The sequence below is a fragment of the Rattus norvegicus genome, chromosome 14 (genome assembly GCF_021556685.1).
Source record: "Rattus norvegicus strain SHRSP/BbbUtx chromosome 14, alternate assembly SHRSP_T2T, whole genome shotgun sequence".
NCBI lineage: Eukaryota > Metazoa > Chordata > Mammalia > Rodentia > Muridae > Rattus > Rattus norvegicus.
In genome coordinates, this window is record NC_141547.1 from 80,885,109 (window position 1) to 80,908,724 (window position 23,616).

At 48.4% G+C, this 23,616-nt stretch overlaps 1 protein-coding gene and 1 long non-coding RNA gene across 15 annotated transcripts in view; one reads left to right on the plus strand and one right to left on the minus strand.

The window, feature by feature from the left end:
- Nucleotides 1–543: 543 nt before the first annotated feature.
- Nucleotides 544–23,616, minus strand: part of Cfap99 (cilia and flagella associated protein 99) — a 38,384-nt gene continuing 15,311 nt past the window's right edge. For 3 of the 11 annotated variants that reach the window (XM_087583202.1, XM_087583203.1, XM_087583204.1), the window contains 12 exons: nt 22,474–22,586; nt 21,041–21,218; nt 18,671–18,751; nt 18,415–18,489; nt 17,369–17,440; nt 17,055–17,143; nt 15,563–15,767; nt 5,643–5,784; nt 5,270–5,421; nt 3,540–3,745; nt 1,511–1,679; nt 1,059–1,365 (listed from right to left, as the gene is read on the minus strand). In XM_087583202.1, the coding sequence (XP_087439328.1) occupies nt 1,246–1,365; nt 1,511–1,679; nt 3,540–3,745; nt 5,270–5,421; nt 5,643–5,784; nt 15,563–15,767; nt 17,055–17,143; nt 17,369–17,440; nt 18,415–18,489; nt 18,671–18,751; nt 21,041–21,218; nt 22,474–22,586 (1,602 nt within the window). In that variant the 3' untranslated portion in view covers nt 1,059–1,245. 11 annotated transcript variants of the gene reach the window in all.
- On the plus strand, nt 1,219–18,020 carry LOC103693090 (uncharacterized). Of its 4 annotated transcripts, none has more exons than XR_015637506.1 (5): nt 1,219–1,738; nt 3,686–3,925; nt 6,701–7,010; nt 13,234–13,267; nt 13,764–15,012. It is a non-coding gene; the product is annotated as an uncharacterized LOC103693090 (long non-coding RNA). The 4 variants fall into 4 exon arrangements; XR_015637507.1 differs by having other exon boundaries at nt 1,382–1,738; nt 6,713–7,010; XR_015637508.1 differs by lacking the exon at nt 6,701–7,010 and having other exon boundaries at nt 1,382–1,738.

The following is a 23,616-nucleotide window of genomic DNA, read 5'->3' on the forward strand; positions in this document are numbered from 1 at the left end:
AGCTGGTTCAACCTAGAACAGTGACAATGGTCATCTTCCCAGTTAGCCTGGTGACAGCACTCATGTTCAACACATCCTAAATCCTGCCTTTGTCTTTCCTCAAACCACTAGCATCATTCCTCCATTTTAAATGAGTTTGAATCACACAAAATCTGTTTTAAAAAATGTGATTCTTATTTAAATAAAACTGAATCTGCCTCCAATTCTAATTCAACAGGGAGACAAGGATTCCTTTGTTCCTGAGCAGCCCCTAAACACCTCCCACTCCCCTGCCAGGGTTCTACAAGAGCCTTGGAATTCTGTTAGTTCTACAATACTTGAATAGAACTCTGAGACTTTAATTTGTTTCTGTCAATGCTAAGAAACTTTCTTGGCCTCAAGTACCCCCGGGGAACAGCCTTATCTCCTGAGGGACCTCTGCAGGCCTAAGGAGGATGGGGGGGGGGTGTCATCTCTCTCCTGAATATCTACCCATCTAGTAGTTTCCCCCTGCCTTATTCCCTCCCCAAGACTTATCACCATCTTCTTCCTAAAAACCAAACATCACAATGCAGCTTTATTCGTCCGGCTACGTTTCACCAGCAGGCATTCATTCCACACACCTGTTATTAAAGTCCAGCTTCCCCCAGCACAGAACAGCACCAAGGCCAGGAACTTAGAACTCATCTGATCTGCCCTGTTGAGCCGTTGTCCCCAAGGTCTCCTATTTTGTTGAATTCGGCCTCTTGATGACAATGGTGAGAGGACCCTGAGAAGTACCTGCAGTTAGCTTAAGCCAGAGTCACTTCTTTAAGGACAGGTGGCCTCATTAGCAGAACAGGAGACAAGTGGGGTATAGTTGCTGCGTGAAGTGATCTCTGATGATCCACGTGAGACATGAGAAGAGCCAGTCCAGAGCCTATGCTTAAGAAGCTGACGGCATTGGCCATCTCACACTTGTGTGAGGGTCCCAGACATATCCTCTGGCTCTGGGTGGAGAGAGGCGCTTCCTGTCTTAAGGAAAGACATGCAAGGCATAGGAAAGAGCCAAGTTCAGCATATAAAAACGTGGCAGCCAGTTGCAGTCCAGAGGAAGAGTACATTTGTTTAGAATTTCTAAATGCCACCACACCTTTTTTTCTGGAGCAAACATATAGGGGCAGGCTTTGTGGCAGGGGTGCAGGAAGGGAGCCACTGTCGGAGGAGTAGGGGTGGGGGCTGACGTCGGCAGCCGCACGCAGTGTAGGCGTGGGGCTGCCGGCTGGCTCAGGAGGCTTCTAGGTGATGATGGGTAGGGTGGCAGGGGCGATTTGCTTCTTGCCTTTCCCTCAGCCTGCGCTCGCGACTCTGATCCATCTCCACCCAGTGCTGTAACATCTCCTGCGCCTGCGAGCGAGCGGTTAGTGAGTGGGCGGGCAGTCAGTCGATGGAGGAGGCACTGCGTCTTGCACCCAGGCGCTTAGGCATCAGCTTTCCCACGCAACAGCCCCCAACTTCTCAGACCCGAAAGGTTGCTTCCCTCTCAGCTCACCCGCAGTTGTGGGCGTTGGGTCCTAGGCGGTGACACGACCTGCTGCGATGCTGCTGTCTGCCTGCGGCGTTCAGCTGCCCTCTCCTCCATTTTGCGCTTCAGCTCCAGCACACGCTCATCCTGGGAGGGTGTCGCCAGGCTTGTCGCCTGGGCCTTCTTTTCCTCCCACCTGGACCACAACACCACAACAGCACTAGCTTAGAAGAAGACTGAGTAACGCCCAGGAAGGTTGGTTTTATTTTTTTTTTTTTTTGATCCGGCCAGTACACTTACCCTTTTAATCTTTCAACTTTTTTTTAAAAAATTTTAATTGCATTCTAATTGTGTATACAATTGGTGTGAACATTCTTTTTGCCTCACACCACTCCCTCTGGCTCTCTCATGTCCCCCAACCCCAGGCGACAGCTGCTGGTACTGTACATTTCTACACACCCCCTCCTTAGTATGGGTCACTTTACCTGTCCAATGGCAGGTCTTCCTGCCTGGAGCGTTCATCACTGTATACATCACAGCATGGGGGACATGGGGGTGGGGGTGGGGGCATGAACACACGATTTCCTTGCTTTTCAGCTCTTGCTCAACTGTCCTGACCCTGTTCCTCATCAACAATTCTCATTAAATTCCTGTGGTAGAGGCTGGCTGTTCGAGTGGGGATGGAATCCAAGAACTTTGAATCTTGACAGGCACTCCAACACCAACTAGTGCATTTGGGGTCTGCCAGGGTGAGGCCAGCATCTGGAAACTGGTGCGTTTCCTGAGACATGTGTCACTCTAGAGTTGGGTGTGGCCAGCGAGTCCTTTCTGAGCAGTGGCATTGCTTCCTCTGAAGTCCAGCCAGGGCAGCAGGTGCTCAGAGGACTAAGAGTGAGGCATTCTCTTCCGCTGGCCATGAATTAGGGCCCTTCCTCTGACCACCCCTCCCCAGTCACATGAAGGTACTTCCTCTGGAACCGTGGGTACTGTTGTAATAGGCCCGGTTACCACCTCCCCAGGAACCGTTGTGACCACAATACCAACCTGGTTTCTATTGGACACTGGCCTAGATACAGATGTTCTCAAACAAATAAAAGGTCTGAGCATATATACACACAATTAAATGTGATATAGACACTAGTTTGAAAAGAAAAAATAGCAAAGAATGTTTTAAAAGTCCTAGCAGTGGGGTTGGGGATTTAGCTCAGTGGTAGAGCACTTGCCTAGCAAGCACAAGGCCCTGGGTTCGGTCCCCAGCTCCAAAAAAAAGAAAAGAAAAAAAAAAAAGTCCTAGCAGTCTTGGGATAATGGGAGAAGTGTGAGTTCAGGCAGGTGTTTGAATGATATTGAGAATTTTGCTTATTTTAGATAGTTATGTCATGATGTTATGGTTTGTGTAGGACAACCTACTTTTTTTTTCTTTTAGAAAATACCACAGGGGCCTAAAAGATGACTCAGTGGTCAAGAGCACTAGCTGTTCTTCCAGAGAACCCAGGTTCAATTCCCAGCACCTACATGGAGGCTCACCACTGTCTGTAACTCTTGTTCAAGGGGATCAATCCAACACCTTCACACAGACACACATGCAGGCAGAACACCAATGCACATAAAATAGAAAGAAATTAAAAGAAAAGAAAATACACACTACAGTTTCTATACTTAGTGTAGAAAATACACTGCTGAAGTATACAGTACAGGCAGCCATCTCTATGGTAACTGTTTCTATGGCAACCATTTCTGTGGTAACCATTTCTATGGTAAGCATTTCTAAATGACTTTGAAGACAGAAACAGCTAGCTAACTAGGTAAAGCACATACAGCATAAAGGTTGTGCTTGCAACATTGATGATGTTGTGTGTCATGGACATGAAAGCCATTGCCACAGAACTGATGATTCTTCCATAAAATGAAAATGGTCACGGTTACTGTAGAGGATTGTCTGGCAGGGACTGGTGGTTGTAGCAAGGGTACCCACAGAGAAAGGTGTATAGCAGGCTTGTTGCTCCTTCACTCCTCCCACACATGGAGGTGCCTTCCCTGGGACCATGGTACCCACCTCAAGGCTGCGGTCCTGCCCATGGCTGCACGGCACAGTGAGATTTGCTCCACTGTGTTCTGTAGCATTTGGCTTTTGGCTCGTTTGCTCTGGATGATTTGATCCCGCTTCTCCTCTTGCTCTCGTTTCTGGGACTCTTTGAGCAGGGCCAGCCGTTCTCGAAGTTCCACAACAGACATCTCACCTTCCAGACCATATCCTGGGATCTTCCAAATGATAGGAGAGACCTCAGAGCTGGCAGCTGCACAAGCCACTTGCCCTTAATGTCCAAGAAGACTTTTCCTCTGCTTCAGTCTGCCTGTGAAGCCCACATCAGCAGCTCCAGCCTAGAGCCCTTCAGTAGAACTGGACTTCTCAACTGGATACACCTTGCCCTTTGTGTCTAGGTGAGACCCAGCAGTCAATTTGAAGAGTCTCCCAGACCTGCCCTCATGTTCCTGTGAACCTAGCTCTTCTCTGCTTTCTCATGCAGGCTGCCGCCTCCTCCACCTCTCTTCTTAGCCCTTGGCTTTTTCTGGCTCTGGACTTTTATACACTTGGGTGCACCTTGCTCTCATCTGGAGAGTTCAGGGACCTTACCCTTCTACATGCAGCTCCCCAAATGTCTACCTCCATGCAGTTTAGCTCTCTCCCCGTCAGAGATCCATCTCTGATAGGTAGCTCTTTCCTCAATAAAAACATTCCATCCTGCAGGTAAGAGGGAGGCTCCTAGGACTCAGGAAGCAAAGGAAACTTACAAGGCTTAGAAGCTTAGGAAGTTATAGGATTCACAAGGCCTGGGGGTGGGCTGGGCTATGGTTATATAGCAAAGATGCTTGCTGGAAAGAGAAAATTCTTGGGCAAGTGCTGTATGGTAATTTCCTCTAAAGGCAAGCAACCAGTCCAGGAGGTATGTGAGGGGAGGCTCGTGAGAATCAAGATTCTCCCCTGCTTTATAAAATGAGTGCACAGCTGCTGAGGAGGAGATACTGACCAATAGGGCTGTCAGAGGAAATTCTCAGACCTGTCAACCTGTCAGGTTGCCTGCAGATTGTGCAGAGAGCTCTTGGGATGCAGCTTTCATGAGCTGTTATCTGTGTTGGGGTAGGTTTTCAGTGACAATAATGCATATGAGCCCTCCTGGTGCCTGTAAGTAACCCCCTGCTGTACCACTGGTAGGAACCCCAACAAATATTGGTTCACTGGGTTGGATTTCATTACCTTGGTCTGTCCAGGGTTCCCTTTCATGGTAAGTAGATGAGTGTTGCATTTCCTCAGGAAAAAGCTCTCATACAACAGCAGGCTGAACTGCCTGCAGATTGTACAGGGAGCCCCTGGGGTGCAGCTTTTCTGAGTTGTTCCTCCAACTGGGGTGAATATTTTGGTAAGCTCACCTTTGAGACATCTGTGCCTCCATAATTAACCCTTCCCCATGCTCCTATATGCAGTCTAAATAAACTCACTGGATCACTAGTTTAGATTAGGGTTGAATTGTTTCATTGGTCTGTGCTTGGTACCATATCAAGGTTAGTGGAAAGGTCACAGAAGAAACTCACCGCCTGTCTTGCTGTAGCACATCCCATAAGCTGAATTCACCCATAGCTAAATCCAACTACCATACTGGGTACCCAAGTGACTAGGGGATTATGGGTAGAAGAAGACCAACCTTTGGCCTTGATGGGAATTCTGTACATGCTGTACCACACAAGGAGGTACCCTGATGTTGAGATCTCCAAGGGCCACAGTCTCACCTCGGTAAGGTCCACCAGCTTCTCCTTGCGTGTGGGCTGTGTCTCCAGTGCACGCAGCTGAGCAATGAGCTCACAGCGTCGCTTCTGCTCCTCTTTGGCTGCCTTTGTGCTATTCTGTAGCAACTCCCGGCTCTCCTCTATCACCTCCTGAACTTGGGAACAAAGTGGGGTGCTGATGAGGACAATGAATGGTCTAGTGGACATTGGACAGGGAATATACCTCCCAGGAGTGTCTTCTTCAGCCCTTGTCCCCTACCCAGTCCTAGCCTACCCTCCAGGGGCAACACTGCTCACTGAATAAAGTAGCATGTTTGTAATCAAGGAGGACGTAGGGAATGGGGAAGGCCTTGTGGCATCTGACTCCCTGAAGTACCTATCTGCTGCCGGCCCTTCACAAGCTTCATCTGGACTATCTTGACATTCTTCTGTGCCTCCATGACCTGCTCCACCAGCTCTTTCATGGCCTTCTCCTCCTGCAGGCGCCTCTCAGCACACTGTAGCATTAGCTCGGCCGACTGCTCAGACAGAGGAACCGAAACAGTGAGAACCGGACTGGGCTGGGTCTCCCCTTTAATCCAGTCCTAGCCTACACCAGAATTTAGAAGGGCAACCAGCCAGCCCTGCCCTGAGTTCATCCCAGAGCCATCAGCCCCTGGAGAACCTAGTTCCTTTTGAAGTTGGGCCTACTGGGGGAAGTTCCACCTCGTGTCCTTCTTCCTTCTTCCCAGGGTTGTCCTGGGGTTGAGTCTCCACTATTTTGTTGTAGCAGCTCTAGAACCTGATAAAGTAATGTGCTCATAATGAGGAGAGCCTAGTGGGGAGGGTCCAGTAAGAAGCATATGTGCTTAAGATGTCAAAGTGCCTGGGTTTGATCTCCAGAACCAAAGGAAGTGGTGGTACGAGGTTGTTATGTTTTGAGGCACCCTCAAGTAGCCTACATTCCCTTGGTTATCCAAGGGATGACCTTGAGGTCCTGATCTTCCTAGTTTTACACAGGAGTGCTGAATTACATGTGTGTCCCACAACTGCCTGGCTGGATAGTTATTGTTCATCCCGAAGATTGAAATTCAGGGTTTCTTCATGCCCTCTCACTGATTTAAACCCTCTGCCCCACTTTTGGAAGGTCACGATTAAGACCTTGGAGAAATGCTTATATGGAAATATAAGGTATTAGAGACTGACTGTCTAGCAGGGCTGGTGCATGCCTTTAGTCCCAGCACTTGGGGAGGCAGAGGCAGGTGGATCTCTGTGAGTTTGAAGCCAGCCTAGTCTACAGAGTGAGTTCCGGGACAGCCAGAAATATACAACCTTGTCTCAAACAAACAAACAAAAACTAGCAATGGCAACAATAACAAAAGCCAAAGCACACACAGAGAAAGTTGCTAATAGAATATATAGTCACTTATATTATTATATTTATATTATATATAGTGATCTCACCAGGTGGTGCTGGGAATCTAACATGGGTCCTCTGGAAAAGCAGCCAGTGTTCTTAACCACTGAACCACCTCTCCAGGACCAACCACCAGCTTTTACAATGTGTAGACCATTGGCATAGCAACCAAGAAGCCTCTGGTCATTGTTTTAACCCTGAGATCAACTTCATCTTGCCTGCAATCACAATCACGTTGGAGTCCAAAACAACAGGTCTAATGTCTAAACGGTCTGTTGCAACTCTAAGTCAGGTCTTTCCTGGCCTGGGCCCCTAAAACAGATACAGAGATTTTTCATGGGACCTGAGGTAAGTTCTCCCACAGCTTCAGTTAAATCTTTTCTTTAAAATGTTTTTTGTTGTTTGTTTCGTTTCCTTTGCCGGGCCACTTCCTCAGCTGCACTGACCACAATGAGCAGCTTGGGCAAGGGCTCAAGAACGGGAGTCACCATCAGTGACGGGAACTGAGAGTCAGCCGAGCAGAGGGACTGGTGGGGAAGATGAGGCGCTGGGGCTGGGGTGGGCAAGGGGATTGGTGAGACACGTGACAGATCCACAGAAAGACGTTTGTTTTGTTATTGCCTGGAAAGTGAGTGGCAAATCATGTTGCTGGCTGAGTCTAGGGGTAGATACCTGGCTGTCTCCTCTGGTGGAAGCCTCAGACGTGGGTTCTGCCTGGCGTTGGTGAAGGGCAAGAGGCAATGAACACATCCTTGGTCCAGCTCTTGAGTTCCACCCCAGATCCCCTCAGCACAACAGGATAGTATCCAAATAAGGGGTGTTCTTCCCGGGGCTGGGGATTTAGCTCAGCGGTAGAGCGCTTGCCTAGGAAGCGCAAGGCCCTGGGTTCGGTCCCCAGCTCCGAGAAAAAAAAAATTACTGTTGTTGGGTGTGGTGGCACACACCTTTATTTATTTATTTATTTATTTATTTATTTATTTGGTTCTTTTTTTTGGAGCTGGGGACCAAACCCAGAGCCTTGTGCTCTGCCCCTGAGCTAAATCCCCAACCCCTGGCACACGCCTTTAATCCCAGCACTTGGGAGGCAGAGGCAGGCAGATCTCTGAGTTTGAGGCCAGTCTAGTTTACAGAGCAAATTCTAGGATGGCCAGGGTTATGCAGAGAAACTGTCTCGAAAGACAAACAAGAAGATCATTGTTTTTTGGTTTTTTTGTTTTTTGTTTTTTGTTTTTTCTTTTTTCTTTTTTTCGGAGCTGGGGACCGAACCCAGGGCCTTGCGCTTGCTAGGCAAGTGCTCTACCGCTGAGCTAAATCCCCAACCCCAGAAGATCATTGTTATAGCCATGATTTTAAACACATCTTTTCCACACTTGTTGATAAGAGTTCCTGATTTTGGTCACCATGAATGAAACCAGAGCTGGTACTTGGTCCCCATGGTGAGGCACAGGGACTTATTGGAGAATAATCAGGTCATTTTTAAAGATAATGTTCCCCTGTGTAGTACAATCTGACCTTCAAGTCCTAGCCTTCCTGCCTCAGCCTCCTGTGAGGTAAAGTTGAGATAAGCATTGCCACATCTAGTTATTAACTGGGTCTTAAGCACAGAAACCCAAGGTAGGCCCAAGAATCTTATCTCTCAGTATAGAGGAGGCTTCTGAAGGCTCTGGAGCAGTGCAAATGCATCAGAGATAAGTCAAAGGGTGCTGTGGCCAGATGGGAGTAAGGGGACCTTGCCCTGAACAAAAAGCTGTAGTTGATTGCCACATGCTAGAACTATAAAAAACAAAACAAAGCAAAACAAAAAAAGACCATCAGTACGGTGCACAGTGCACAAGAAAAATCAAATTCAATTTTATTTTCAAATATCCATCTAGTGTGGCTTTCATTAGGCAAACATTTTAGCCACAGGAATAAATGTGTGTCCTGGACATGCTCAGAACCAACAGCAAGCCCCCTGGGTATACATAGTTAGGCTGCAGGACAGTTCTGGGTCTGGGATGACAGCCTCCTGTGACCTGACTGTGAAGACAGTTACGTTGTGGAAGTTCAGGGTTTGCCCCTCACATGCCCCTTAGGGTTGGCTGGCTGTCACTCTCATCCTTGGGTTCTACCTGTAGCCACTTACTCATAAAACCTTTGGGTGTCAGGAGAGACCTTGTTAGGTTGTTTCTAAGCCTGGAGAGGAAGCCTGTGAGAGCTTCCGGTGTGTGGCCAGGAAGACACAGATGTAGCAGACACTCCTGACTCAGTACCCAGAAAGCCACTCTTGATTCAACACCCAGATGACAGACCTTTCTGGAGTTACTTGTCAAATGTAGGAGATGGGACAGTAAAGCTAGCTACTGTGAAGGTAGAGGTGACTGTTGAACTGTTGAGGGAAGAGGTGACTTCAGTAGCCATCAAAACCTAACCTCCCTCCATTACATCCATGGGAAAGCCCAGGTGGGTGGGACCTGTGTGCTACTTCCTTCCTAACACTGCTTTTCCCACCATTAGCTTCTTCTGAACTGCTCTTTGCCCACAGTTAAAGAGATATGTATGGAAATATAACTAGAACCCTGGCCTTAGCAGGAATGACACCACCCTCCTCACCCACCCCCCCCACCCCCGCCACGGATAGTAGAGGTCACCTAGGAAACCTGGATTTTGGCACCTACCTATGGAAACACAGAGGCACCCTTCCAACCCTGCCACACTGGTTTGCGGGAGCCAGCCAAAGTGGAAAGTTTAAAGATGACCCGCAGTCTCGTTATATCATGCCCCCAAATGCTCAGGTTTCAGTAAAATCCACTTATCACAGAAACCCAGGGCGGTCTTAAAATAAACAAGGAGATGGTGACTAGACTTCAACAGTAAGGTGACAGCTGTTAGGGCTTGAGATAAAATAGCCTCAACAAAAGAAAACAAAACAAACAAACAAAAAAAACCAAAAGAAAACAAAAATGAAAAACAAAGCAAAACAAACAAAAAGAACGTAGCAAATATAAAATACATGAAAAGCCAAATAGAAATGTTATCATGGAAAAACAAATTTCAGTAGGGTTGTTTACAGAAATGTCCCCCACACACTCGTGTCTGAGTATTTGGAGACACTCTTTTGGGAAGTTTTAGAGTCTAGACTGTGGCCTAGCTAGCAGAAGCTGGTCACTGTAGGCAGGCCCTAACATGGCAGCCAATCGGTATGGCCCAAGCTTTCTGCTTCCTTCCACTCACACTCCTGTGATGGAGTTGGCTTCCTCACTGTGGTGAACTTTAGCCTTGAAGCCAAAACTCCAAAATCAATCTTAAATGTCCACTAACTGGGGGCTGGAGAGATGGCTCAGTGGTTAAGAGCACTGACTGCTCTGCCAGAGGTCCTGAGTTCAAATCCCAGCAACCACATGGTGGCTCACAACCATCTGTAAAGAGATCTGATGCCCTCTTCTGGTGTGTCTGAAGACAGTTACAGTGTACTTATAATAAATAAATAAATAAAAATGTCCACTAACTGGCCCATAAGTCAAGGCTTGGTCCCCAGCCCATGGCAGTGTTAGGAGCTGGCCTAATGGGAAAAGGTAGGTTAGGAGGGGAAAGGGGTCCTCTTTATCTTTTTTTTTTAAAGACTTATTCATTTATTATATATAAGTACACTGTAGCTGTCTTCAGACACACCAGAAGAGGGCATCGGATCTCTTTACAGATGGTTGTGAGCCACCATGTGGTTGCTGGGAATTGAACTCACGACCTCTGGAAGAGTAGTCGGTGCTCTTAACCGCCGTCTTAGCCATCTCTCCAGCCCCCCTCTTTATCTTTTGCTTCCTATAGTTTTGCTACACCATGAGCTTTTACCCCATGTAGAGCTACAGACCCAAAAGAATGGAGTCAGTGTACTGCAAACTGAAAACATTTAAGTCAATTTTTTTTTCTTTTGAAGTTGATTATCTAGGTATTTTGTTACAGTAATAGAAAACTGGCTAATACACAAATAAATATTTTGAACAATAACTTTTTTTTTTTTTTGGTTCTTTTTTTCGGAGCTGGGGACCAAACCCAGGGCCTTGCGCTTCCTAGGTAAGCGCTCTACCACTGAGCTAAATCCCCAGCCCCTTGAACAATAACTTAAAAAGCTAGGTGTGGTGATACTGGTCTCTAATCCCAGCAAATGGGAGGTAGAGGTAAGTGGCTCTATGTGAGTTTGAGGCCAGCTTGACCTAAATAGAAAGTTCCAGGCCATGCAGGGCTACGTAGTAACCCCAATGAGAAGTGATCTGCTCGGCCCCCGAGTGCTGGGACTACTAGGTTTCTTGACAGCATATCCCTTGCTGAGTTGTTGGTTTTGTCTGTGACGTTGTCTTGCTGTGTGTTCTGTACATGGTGGGCACTTGAGAAGAATGCGGGGTCTTGATGCGGTCTATGAAGTCCATGTCTTCTGCCTCAGTAATAGTACTATTGAGTTCTGTTCACGCTAATTTTCTGTCAAGTTGGTCTGGGACTGAAGTTTATTCACTGACCAGTACTGGAGTGGTGTGAAGATGTGACTCTGTCCTTTCTTGCCTGCCTAGGGTACCTTCTGATTGGTTAAAATAAAAAGCCTATGGCCGGGGTTGGGGATTTAGCTCAGTGGTAGAGCGCTTGTCTAGCAAGCGCAAAGCCTATGGCCTGCAGTAAGGTGAGACTTCTGAACAGCAGCCTCTGAGAAAGGAGTCAGGTATGGGAAGATTAGCCACTGAGACAAAGAGGAAGTTGGATGTAGAAACTGAGAAGTGGTAGCCAGCCATGTGGGTGGTCATAGAAAGGCTCATGGTTACAAAACGGCCTAGCCAAATTGATGAGTCTTGGGTTCAGGTAGAAACCTTGTCCTAAAAATGAATGTGGAAGGCCCATAAAATGGCAGAGTGGGTAAAGGCACGTGCATCTTAAGCCTAGCCAACTGAGTTTGGTCCCTGTGACTACATAAGGCTAGATGGAGAAGTGACTCCACAAACATGTCTTCTGACTTTCACATGCCTACTGGGGCACATCCTTTTGCCTAAAATAATTATAGAGAAGTGAAAGTTAAAAAAAATAAGTGACGGGGTTGGGGATTTAGCTCAGTGGTAGAGCACTTGCCTAGCAAACACAAGGCTCTGGGTTCGGTCCCCAGCTCCGACAAAAAGAAAAAAGAAAAAAAAAAAAAGTGACAATGTTGACCTCTGACCTCTACATACATGTGTACACACAGGCACCTGCATTCACAGGTACATAAACTCATATTAGCAAGTATATAAGACACACACACACACCATACATATGTACAAATAAACAACAAAATAAACAAGAGATTTAACATAGCTAAAAACATTATTAATAAGATGGGATTCTGAAAAAAAACTTCAGTAACCTATAGGAAGGTAAGGAAAAGAAACCGGAAAAAAAGAGAAAGAGATGACTCAGTGGGTGAAGTGCTGTGGACAGACCTGATGATCCGATTTCAGACTTCAGAATCCCACAAGGCAGTAGAAGATAACTAAGTCCTCAGAGTTATTCCCTGACCTTTACCCTCATGCTCTGCATAAAAACCCAGGAATGGTGGACAAGCACTACTAAAATAATTGTGCTATTTTGGTCTGTACATACTAATTAATACATTAGAAAACAAGGTTAGGGGTTAGGGATTTAGCTCAGTGGTAGAGCGCTTGCCTAGCAAGCGCAAGGCCCTGGGTTCGATCCCCAGCTCCAAAAAAAGAAAAAAAAAAGAAAAAGAAAACAAGATTAAACACAAAACACAAATATATAAGAAACTCATTCCAAATACGCTATAAAGAAGCTAAACGCCACAGGATAGAAAATATGCCCTGTGCTAGAGCCTACTTTGGGATTCCAGCATAGAGCATATACTCAAAACCAGCTGAGACACACGGCTCATGAACTGAACAACTATTGGATTCTTGGACTTTCTGTCGGTAGACAGCCATGACTGGACTTGCTGGAGCACAGCCTGAAAGTCATTATAATAAATTCCCTTATAGATAGTTAAATAGGCAGGTAGGTAGGTAGGTAGGTAGGTAGGTAGGTAGGTAGGTAGGTAGATAGATAGATAGATAGATAGATAGATAGATAGATAGATACATACATACATACATACATACATACATACATACATACATAGTCTACCAGAGAACCCTAACTATGTTCTATTCAGGTTCTATATACTAGATTCTATTTAGAGAACCCTGACTAATATAAACAGACTCTCACTATGTATCCCTGGCTGGCCTGCAACTGGCTATGTAGACCAGGATGGCCTTGAACTCACAGAGATCCACCAGTCTCTGCCTCCCGAGGACTGGGATTAAAGGTGTGTCTTTGTTACTGAGAGTAATTTTACTGTTGGGACCTGGCCCAAGATGATAAGGTGAAGAATTTCAGAATGTGGCCTAGAGACTGTTTTTGTGGTATTTTGGAGAAAAATGTGGCTGCCTTTTGCCATTGTCCAAAGAATGTGCCTCAGGTTAAGGTGAAAAGGAAGTCTCAAATCAGCCTGGTGTAAATTCTGTTGTGTAGTTCTAAAATTCACTCTTTTTTTTTTTTTTTTTGGTTCTTTTTTTCGGAGCTGGGGACCGAACCCAGGGCCTTGAGCTTCCTAGGTAAGTGCTCTACCACTGAGCTAAATCCCCAGCCCCCTAAAATTCACTCTTATGAAAAGCATTTTAATGAAAAAAAAGGAAGCTGAGAAAGGAAAAATACAAAGTATATGGTTCGATTATTAAAGGGAAGTGAAATACAGCTGAATCCTGTGTTCAAGAATAAATTGAATTAAGGGAGTAGTGACCTTGGGGCAAGATGGCACCCAACTAAATTAACTACAGGCAACTTAGTACAAACCTTTAATCCCCGGAGGCAAAGATAAGCAGATCTCTGAGTTCAAGGCCAGCCTAGAACAGAGCAAGTTCTAGATGAAGAAAAACTTAAATCCAGGTGTGGTGGTACACACCTTTAATCCCAGGAAACGGCATACAGATCTCTAAATTCAAGGTCAATCTACAGAGCAAGATCCAGGACAGCCAAGCTTAGGCAGTGAAGGAGTTAGGAAAGATGAGGCTAGTGATAATGTAATAGAACAAGGAGGCCATGTTGTTGCAGCTCCTGCAAGCAGCAGAACTCAGCAGCTTCTGCCATGTGTCTCTGGCTTTATATTTAAGAGGAGAAGGAGATAATTGATGCTGGTTAGCTGGAGCTAAGAAAGAGAGCGGTATCACTGAGGTGAAATCTTCAGGGAAGTTTTCTGAGAGCACAAAGAAGCTGTGTTCCAGAGAAAGCCAAGGTTGTACCTCATGCCGCGACTGAACCGGGTAGTGTGTAAGTGGCACTGGTTTTGAAGGCAAGAAGGGGTCATGGAGAACAGCTGAGGTTGGGCACTGTGAGAGGCCATGGAAGGCCACTGGTGAAGTTGCAGCCTCAGTTGCAATTGATGGCCCAGGACTGAAGGGGTCATACAAAAGAGTTGAGGCTTGGCATCATGAAAAAAGCCTAGGAGAGAGGTTACTGGTGAGGTCTAGATGCAATGGAAGACCCCAGTGTATTGGAGATGCCAGTACCATGGAATGATCACCAAGAACAGCAGTGGCAGTGGAGTGAATCAACCTGAAGTTAAACTGCTACAGAGGGCAGAGCTGGAGAAGTGAAGCCAGCCCTTTGCGGGGATCAAGTGTAGATCCAAGACACTGAAACAAGGTGTAACACTGAAGCTGCCTTAGAGACCCAAAGATGTTAAAGATGCCAGAGCCTCCAGCTGTCTGCTGAGGAAAGTTGCTAGCAGGGAGTGGAACCAGCTCAGGAGAAAGAAGTTTGTTGCAGTCAACAAAGATGAAAAGGGAGTTGAAGATCTGAAGATCCCTTTAACATCAGACATGGAGATGGCGGAGTGTGAAGTTTGCCCAGCTGGTTGCCGGTCTTAATTTGGGGATTACAGTTAAGTGATTGGATGGATCTTGAAGAGACTTTGAACTTTAGACTTTTAACTTTGTTGATACTGCTATAGACTATGGGGACTTTGGAAGTTGAACTAAATGTACTTTTTATTATGCTAAGTTTAGGTATGGTCTCCATAGACTCCAGTGTTTAAACAAACCTATGGAGGTCAGGGAGTAGCACTATTAGAAGGTGTGGCCTTGTTGGAGGAAGAGTGTCACTGTGGGTTGGGCTTGGAGACCCTCCTCCTAGCTGCCTGAGGATGCTCAGTCTGTTCCTGGCTTCCTTCAGGTGAAGATGTAGAACTCAGCTCCTCCTCCACTATGCCTGTCTGGACGCTGCCATGTTCCCACTTTGATGATAATGGACTGAACCTCTGAACCTGTAAGCCAGACCCAATTAAATGTTGTCCTTTATAAAACTTGCATTGCTGGGGCTGGGGATTTAGCTCAGTGGTAGAGCGCTTACCTAGGAAGCTCAAGGCCCTGGGTTCGGTCCCCAGCTCCGAAAAAAAAGAACCAAAAAAAAAAAAAAAAAAACTTGCATTGCTCATGGTGTCTGTTCACAGCAATAAAACCCTAACTAAGACAATGGATGACCTCCAAGTCCAGCCTTTGAGCTCTGGTTCTCAGTGAGACACATTCCAGGAGAGAAGAAGCTGAAACCGTTGGCCATGGGTGGCCCCTTCACACCAAGTCCATCAGCCCAGCTAACATGGATGGCCCCTTCACACAAGAATAAGCACCTATCAGCCCAGCTAACATGAAAGTCTTATGGACCCCTGGCTGTTGAGGCAGGGATAAAGAAACCATGTCTCTGAAGGTCTTAGTGGGTGGTAACCCGGGGTCACTGCTGCTGCCAGACTAGAGCTAGACATAGCACAGGTGCATGATTTCTCCGCTGGCCACAGCTCATGACTCTCAGAAGTCACAATGTGACCACTCCTGGCCACTCTACACAGTGTGCATCACCTCTTCCTTCTGCTTGTCAGCCTTCTGCTTGTTTTCCTGCACGAGGTTCTGCCGGGCCAAGATGGCCTCCTCGTGGCTCAGCTTTCCCTGCAGCCGCCGGCACTCGCCTGCAGCCAGCTGCTCCTCCAGGTCCTTTGCCTGCATCTTCTTCTGCCACTCAAGGAACTCAGAAAAGTCCCCAGCCCCATCCACAAGTTTGTCAACTCTGGGGAAAGAGAGACAGAGGGGCAGCTATTTTTCCTCCTGTGTTCAGGACCACTAGGAGGCTGCTGGTCCTTCTCTCAGGAATGGACTACTTCAAAGAACTTTCAGCCATACCATTCACCCCCATCCACCACCTACCTGTTTCCATCTGCAGTCTCTCCTGTGTACCCACCCACCTACTAGTCATCTCCCTGCCCTCCCTTCATCTACTTCTCTGGCTGTTCTTGCTCGCTCTGTCTGTCTGTCTGTCTGTCTGTCTGTCTGTCTGTCTGTCTACTTACCAATTCTGCCCACACTTTGTTGCTCATATACTCATCTTTCCAGTCAGCCACCTGAGCTCTCTACCACAGTCCAACTTGTGGACACGAAAGGATACTCATGGGTGGGGTCCGAGGAGCAGAAAAATAAAACAACAAATGTATTAGAGGATTACAATTGGCATCTTGATGTGTGCAGTCTGGAGGACAGAGCCCTTGGCCTAAGACATTTAGCATCACCTCTAGGTAGAAGCTCCCCAGCTGCTGTCCATTGCTGGAGCATACTTGCTGGCTGGTGAAGAGAAATTGTGTCCTGGTTTGAGATGGTGGTGTTGAGTGAAAACAGGAGACAAAACAGTAGGATCGGGTTGTGTGCTCACTGTGTGCTGACTAGTGGGGAGAAATGTGTTACTGACAGCTTAGGGAAAACTAAGGTGACTTGGCTTGTTTATTTTGAGACAATCTCTTGCTGTAGTCCAAGCTAGTTTAGAACTCTCCATCCTCCTGCCTCAGCCTTCGGAGAGCTAAGATTAACATGTGGATCACCAAGGGGTTGGGGATTTAGCTCAGTGGTAGAGCGCTTGCCTAGCAAGTGCAAGGCCCTAGGTTTGGTCCCCAGCTCTGAAAAAAAAAAATGAAAAAAAAAAAAGAAAAAAAAAAAACAAACCAAAACCAAAACCAAAACCATGTGGATCACCAGACAGGTGGTGGTGGTGCGCGCCTTTAATCCCAGCACTGGAGAGGCAGAGGAGGCGGCATCTCGGAGTTCAAGGCCAGTGAGTGAGTTCCAGGACAGCCTGGGTTGTACAAAAAGACCCTGTCTCCACAAAATCAAACCAAAGCAAATGAACAAACAGAAATTGGACCGCCATGCCACGCCCTGGCCTTGCTTATTTCTCAGCATAATCAGCGCTGCTCCCTCCTCTCTGCGGAGCAGCCTAATGACAGGCTCCTACTCGAGGCTTTCTCTCAAGGGTAACATTCTTGAGGGTGGGAGGGAAAGAATTAGATAACTCCATCTGCCCCCTCACCTCTGCAGCTCCTTCTCCACCTGCCGCTGGTATAAGGCCCCTTCTCGAAGGATGGTGGCTGTGTTCAGCTTGACCGGTAACTTGTTAGGCTGTGGGAGAGGGGAGGGATGGATGGTAGGTGTCTCAGAAGCAAGTGTCCTGCTGTCAGCTATCAAGCCCTTCCAACATGTCCCCCACCTAGGCATTTCTCTCTGCTTCAAGGGTGAAGCTGCCTGTGAGGTCCTCTATCCTCCACCCCCCACTCAGAGCCTTCCTTGGGTAAGGCAGGTGGGGAGACCCACGATGAGACCTGCTGGACCGGGAGACCCTCTCACCTTGTAGAAGGTCAGATTTGGAGTCCTGCGTATGCTGGGTACGGACTGATGCCACAGCTTCTTCTCTACTTCCTGCAAATCAGGCAGAGGGAGTCTGGCCTCTGGGCCTCCCCAGAACCCCTGGAAAGGCCACCTACTCCTCTCCTCTGTCCCCACTCAGCTCCCCACGCATATGTGCCTACCCTCAGGATATCATCAGTCTTCTGTTGCACTCTAAGCCTTGCTAGGGTGCTGGCTTTTCTGAGCAGGAACATGGAAAGGAAAGGGTGAGCCAGACCTAGGTACAGGGGTCCCTAGAAAGGATGGCTAGCCTTCTCCAGATTCAGGATCCCTTTCCTCGGTTATCCACCAGGACTGAGTTTTTGCTGGCCACATTCCTTTTCTTGGGCTAAATGACTGCAGCCTGCCGCTGACTGGGTGGGGTACATAGCCCAGGCACTTCCCAAATGATAGATCCCAGGGTAGATTAGCTGCCCCAGATGGCCCTGCTCCTAAGTGAGTTTCTCTGGAGGACAACTCTTCTTTGTATTGGTCCCTAGTCACCTTTATTTTAGTTTATTTTTTAAGACAGAAACTCACTATGTCGACCAGGCTGGCCTCAAACTCAAAAAGATGTGGATTGTTCCTGCCTGCCGGAATTAAAGCGGTTCACCACACCCAGCCTTTCTTGTCTTTCTGTGTGGGTTTGAGGAGATGCTTCAGTGGGTAGAGGCACTTGCTGCTGAGCCTAAGGCTGAGTTCAATCCCTAGGACCCATAGGGTAGGAGAGAATCCATTTATGAAGCTGTTCTCTAATCTTCCCAAGAGTGCTGTGACACATGAGGCTGCAAGGCAAGGGTGACCTGAACTACTGATCCTTCTCTCTCTGCCTCTGTGTGAGGATTACAGCACCTGCTACCACACCAGGTTTACGTTGTGCTAGAGATCCGACCCAAGGCTTCACGAACGCCAGGCAGATACTCTGCCAACTGAACGACATCCTCAGCCCCAGAAGGAAGAGGTTTATGGTATGAAGTAAATACTACCGTGAAGAAGCTTGACATTACCTGTGCTTGTGGCTCCTTCTGTAACCGGGGCATGGCACACCGTAGCTCTTCCATGTTCGCTTTCAGCAGCAGCTCCTGCCAGGACAGCACGTTGTCCTTCCCCGCCCAGCTGAAGCCCTGGGTCCTCAGGCCATTGTGTGTGTGGGTTTGATGGAAGAATGTATGTACCGTCTAAGGTTCCCCACCTTCTCCCTTTCCCCTATTCTTAACAGCCTGATGGGGGTCTGTAGGGAGACAGGGGGTCCCACATGGCCACCTCAGCTGTCCGGCGGTTGTGTGTCTTGATCATCTGCAGAAGCTTCTGCTCCTTGGGCTCCTGATAGGTACTCTGAGGGACCTGATGGAGTGGCAGAGGGGTGAGTCTGGGCTGAGTGACCATAGAAGAGAGGGTCAGACCAGCAGCAGGCATGGGGTCTAGAGTTAAGTATGGGCTGAGGTGGACAGAGGGAGCTGTAAGGGAAGGGCACTGAGGGCATGCCATTAGATGGATGAGATAGCTAGGGTAGTCAAGGTATGGGGGGAGGCAGCCAGCTCTTAGGACGCAAGGGGTTAGCAGAGGGTCGGAGAGTGTCAGACATGGGCGCCAAGTACTGACAAGGCTGTGGATTCTTACAAGCACTGAAGTGGACCTCCTAGGTAAGCTGCCTGTGAACGGACCTTAAGGCTTTGGTCGGTCCTCTCAAAGGAGATTCTCAATGCCCCTACCGTAGCTGTGTCCACCAGGGTGAGGGGCCATCCTGTCAGCCTTGAACCCAAGATTCCTGAACCTGACCCCCGAGTCCTCGCCTTCTTTCTTCTCTGCATGTTGTACAGATACAGCCAATTCAACTCCTACAAACACACGCCCTCATCTTCCTCCAACCGTCCTGTCCCCAGGCTTGATGATCCTCACTGGAGACCCTGGTGCTGTCTTTTCATTGCCCACACTAAGGCCTCTTTCTCTGTGGCTGTGTTCCTCACACCCATAGCCATCTCCAGCCTTGTCCACCTGCTTCAAAACGTTCTTCTTTCTTCCTGGCAGCTAGGAGGAGCTGTGTGGCTTCCAGCCCACCTGATTGTGTGTCCTATCTCTGCTCCTCACAGCTGGAGTCTCATCTCTTGCCTTCTTCCCTTCCTTGCTGCTCTGTGACCTCTCCTGGCTGCCCTCCAACTTTGGGCATGGAAGGCCTGGGGCTAGCGCATATTATTGGCTCACACTCAGGAGGGGGAAGAGAGTCATGGCCATGGGTCAGAGCATGGAGGGTGTTGCATATGGGCTTTGCAAATACAGAAGTGAGCTCAGGGAAGCTATGTCACAGTGAGGGGACAAGCAGAACTGTCCCTCAGCCAAGCAGAACAAACAGAGGGAGAGGCAGCTGGCAGGACTGGTTCTTGAGGAATTGGCAGTAAAAACATCAGAGACCCTGAAGATGGGGTAACTGTGGAGTTGCTTAGCGACAAAGCCCTGGTGACCTATCTACCCATCCATCCATCTGATTACTCATCATCTATCTACTACCCATATAGCTGTTTCTCCATCTCTCCACTCATCCATCTGCATCCATCCTGCAAGTATTTACTGAATGTCCTCTCTAAGCCACCTGTGTTGGGAATATGACAAATAAAATGGACGTAGAGCCAGATGGTGAGGTAAACAGTAGCCAGAGGTATGGAGAAAAGACAGGTCAAGAAGAAAACCGAGCGGGGACCCAGCGGAACTGAAGCCTCATGAAAAAGCTTCTGGAGTTGAGAAATGTTCAGTGAGTCCTGAGAGATGGGAGAGCCAGGCTGAGAGGTGGATGCTCCATCTCTAGTCCTTCATTCTGTGAGGACCGCACTGACCTAGGAGGTCCACGTCAATGCTTTTGAGAATCCACAGCCTAGTCAGGATTCAGCACCCAGAAAGACGGTGAACAGTTCAAGCAGGCATGAGGCCTGAGCTGGACCAACCAGACTTTTCTGAATAGTTCCCGTCCTAGACAATGTTCAGTGTAGACACAAGGCCTGGATTAATTTCTTTAAAACTGAAATGAGACTAAGTTAGTCTAAAGATGAAATTCACTTACAGAGGAGACTAGGGTACAGGCAGTCACAGAGAAATAGAGCTGGAACCCTGATCAACCTCTACCTGAAGCCTATCTCTAATACTAGTTCTCTATTGTCTAAGCCAGTTTGAGCTGCACTTTTCTGTACTTGCAGTTCAGAACATCCTGACTGCTAAGTTAGAGACAAACAGGAGATCGAGAGGCCTCCAGCAGAGGAGGTAGACATGAGCTTCCCTGAGAAGGAGCTCATCATTTCTGGGGCTCATGCTGACACGCCTCATGCAAAGCAGAGACAGTGTGACTTTCAAGTGTACTATCTTATGGGGAGGGTGAACACCATGGCTAATGGTGAACTCTAAGCATAATCCAGACAGGTCTGAACCGATGGCTAGGCAGTGTATCCCGTAGCACCTCCTGTTTGGGTCCAGAATATGACAGGCCAAATTCCCTCAGTGTGTGTGTGGGATGTGGATGGATTGGGGGTTACCGAATGTTCCCGTCCAGTCCAGTCCACCCTTGACCTTGGAGAAGCCTAATGACCTTTACAGCCTGTTCTCCCAGTCTGAACATCCTGGTGATACAGGAACAAATGTCCAACTCACAGGTTTTGACTTGGGGATAGTGGGGACAGGCTCAGGCATTGTAATGGCGCGGGGCCTTGGGACAGTCAGGTTGAATTCCTTGGGCACTGTGAGTTTGGCCTTGGTCTTCAAGAGAGGAATATGATCGGATGGCCCTCCCTCCAGTTGTTTGATCAGCTCCTGGATCTCTGGCTGCCATCTGGAAGGGAGAAGTGGAGAAGGTCTTAGAGTCACATCCTAAGCAGGTCACCAAGAAGCTGGCCCCTGGGATCTGAAGGACCCCAAGTGCTCGGCTGTCCTTCAGGGTGAGTTTTTCACTGATTACCTTGTGGGCACAGTTCAACCACACCTCAGTACATGCATTAAGTTTCTCTTTACACGGAGACCCAGGGGACAGAGGCACTGGGAGGCTGAAACATCTCCACTGTGGGGATGTGGGGATCTCTGAGAGTGAGCAGGAACTGGGGTGTGGAGCGAGTCTGGGCAGTGCATGTGATACTGGTGGAGGTAGCTGGAAGCAGAGGAAAGAAACTGGGAATGGGACAGGGATGTTCTGGAGCTTCACTGTTGATGGCAGGGGAGTGGAACTGTGTGGGTTGGGTGGAGTGAGGGTCACATCGTGCTAAGGGACAGCCAACTGTCCTTGTGGAGCAGGGGTTTCAGAAGGGTCTTGGTAGGTGGTCCAGAGGTCTACAAACCCCCTTTCACTACCCAAACCTTGAGTGGATCCAGCCCACCATCATCAGCCTATTCAGTGTTTCCTCCTGTGGGGCTCATCAAGGGTGACTTGAAATACTTTTCTGCCTTATCCTCAACCAGGACAACCCAGCGCAAGTGAGGCTGCCATGAGGGTTTCCAGCGAGGGGCTCTCAGAAGGCCATGGCTGGACTTGGCCTCCTAGAGTAGGTATGGGGAAGCAGCTGTAGGCTTGGTCCCAGAGAGGGCTGGGAGGCCTGTGCTAAGTGTGGAACTAGCAGTCCCCCCATTTTGGGAGCTTAATTGCTAACAGTGGGGATCAGTTGGGACAGAACAACTCTCCTTGGTAAAGGATTAGCTCGGAGGACCCCCACTTTGGGACCACAGCCTCCTAAACACAATTGGTACATAAACAATTGGCTTGGGCCCAGCCTATCTGTCTGCCTGTCCCCAGGAAGACAAGATGATGTTCCTTCTCAGAAGGGAGGAATCTGGGAGATTCCCTTGCCTTCTCAGAAGGGAGGAATCTGGGAGATTCCCTACTTCATCTTGCTGTCCCTGCCACAGACTGTGGTAGGTAGATTTACTACACCTCTGACCTCTCATCCTAACCTGCAGCATGATCTAGCCTCTCACAAGACTTCGGTGAGCAGGAAAGGGATGAGGAGACCCCTGCCTCATGCTCTGAGGCACCTGGAGTGGACACAAGATGATTTTCAGAGACCCAAATGCCACAGCTGACCCCACAGCTGACCCACCTCATCAGAGGGTTAATCCAGTTCTCTGTCACATGGTCCGTTTCGTAGATGAGGCTCCACTCGTCTTTGATCCATGAGCACAGGTTCAAGGGGTTAAAGAAGAATCTGAGGAACTGAGGCAGGAAACCCTGAGCAGCTCAACAGTGCTCTACCACCCACTGCTCCTCCAGCCCCTCACAGGAGCCAGAACAGACGTGATACTGTTGTGATGCCCACTGACGGACACTCATCAAGCTTCTAGTCCTGGAATGCCCCTTGCTCACTCCTGGGCAAGATGCTGCAGGGAGACATGGAGGGCTGCCTGCCATCACCCGCCCTGCCCCATTACATGGGCATCTATAATTCCGGGAGAACTATTTCCTGTGCCCCGTAACCCTGCCACTATAGCATTGCTGGGGCAGGGTGGGGAGAGCCCTCAGACCTAGGAAGGTGGGTTTCACTCAGTCCCACAGTGAGTGTCGGATCTCAGCACCAGGACTAAGGCTCCAGCCCTAGTCAGGGGCTGCACAGTGTGAAGCCTATGATGCCTTCAGACGGCTCAGAGCCAGTCCTAGGAGATTACTAGTGCTACAAGCTTCCCCTGGCGGCTTCTCAGCTTTTGGTTTTCAAATCTGAAGTTTTGGCCCAGGGCCAGTGCCTTCCAGCTTCTTGATGGAGTCAGCTGCTGTAGGGAGCCGGAAGGTGACTTTACACAGCATAGAGCTGTCAGCAGGTCAGGAGGGATGGGCTCAGTCCTATGAGGGTCCCTGCTGTCTGGGACAGTCTCAGGTCTTCAGCCCCCAACTGAGGGATGACCAGGCTTGAATGCCCTGCAGCTGCTCTTAGAGGGACCCAAGAAGCTGCAAACATACCCAAGCCCAGAGGGTATAGTCCAGTTTAGAGGATTCCTGAAGACTATTTGATGCAGACCTTTCAGAAGCAATCAGAAGGGGCAGCCAAAAGCTATGGTTACATTTATGCCATTATCCTGTTTGCAGGACCAAGGACCACATGTCAAAGCCCAGGACAGCTTTGTAATGACACAAAACATGCAGCTAGTTCTTGGAAGTCCCAAATGTACTTGGGGGATGACTTTGGAAGTGCGTGACCACTGAGAGGACCATGCTGAGCAAGTTTATGACCATTCCGTGCCTCTGGTCACAC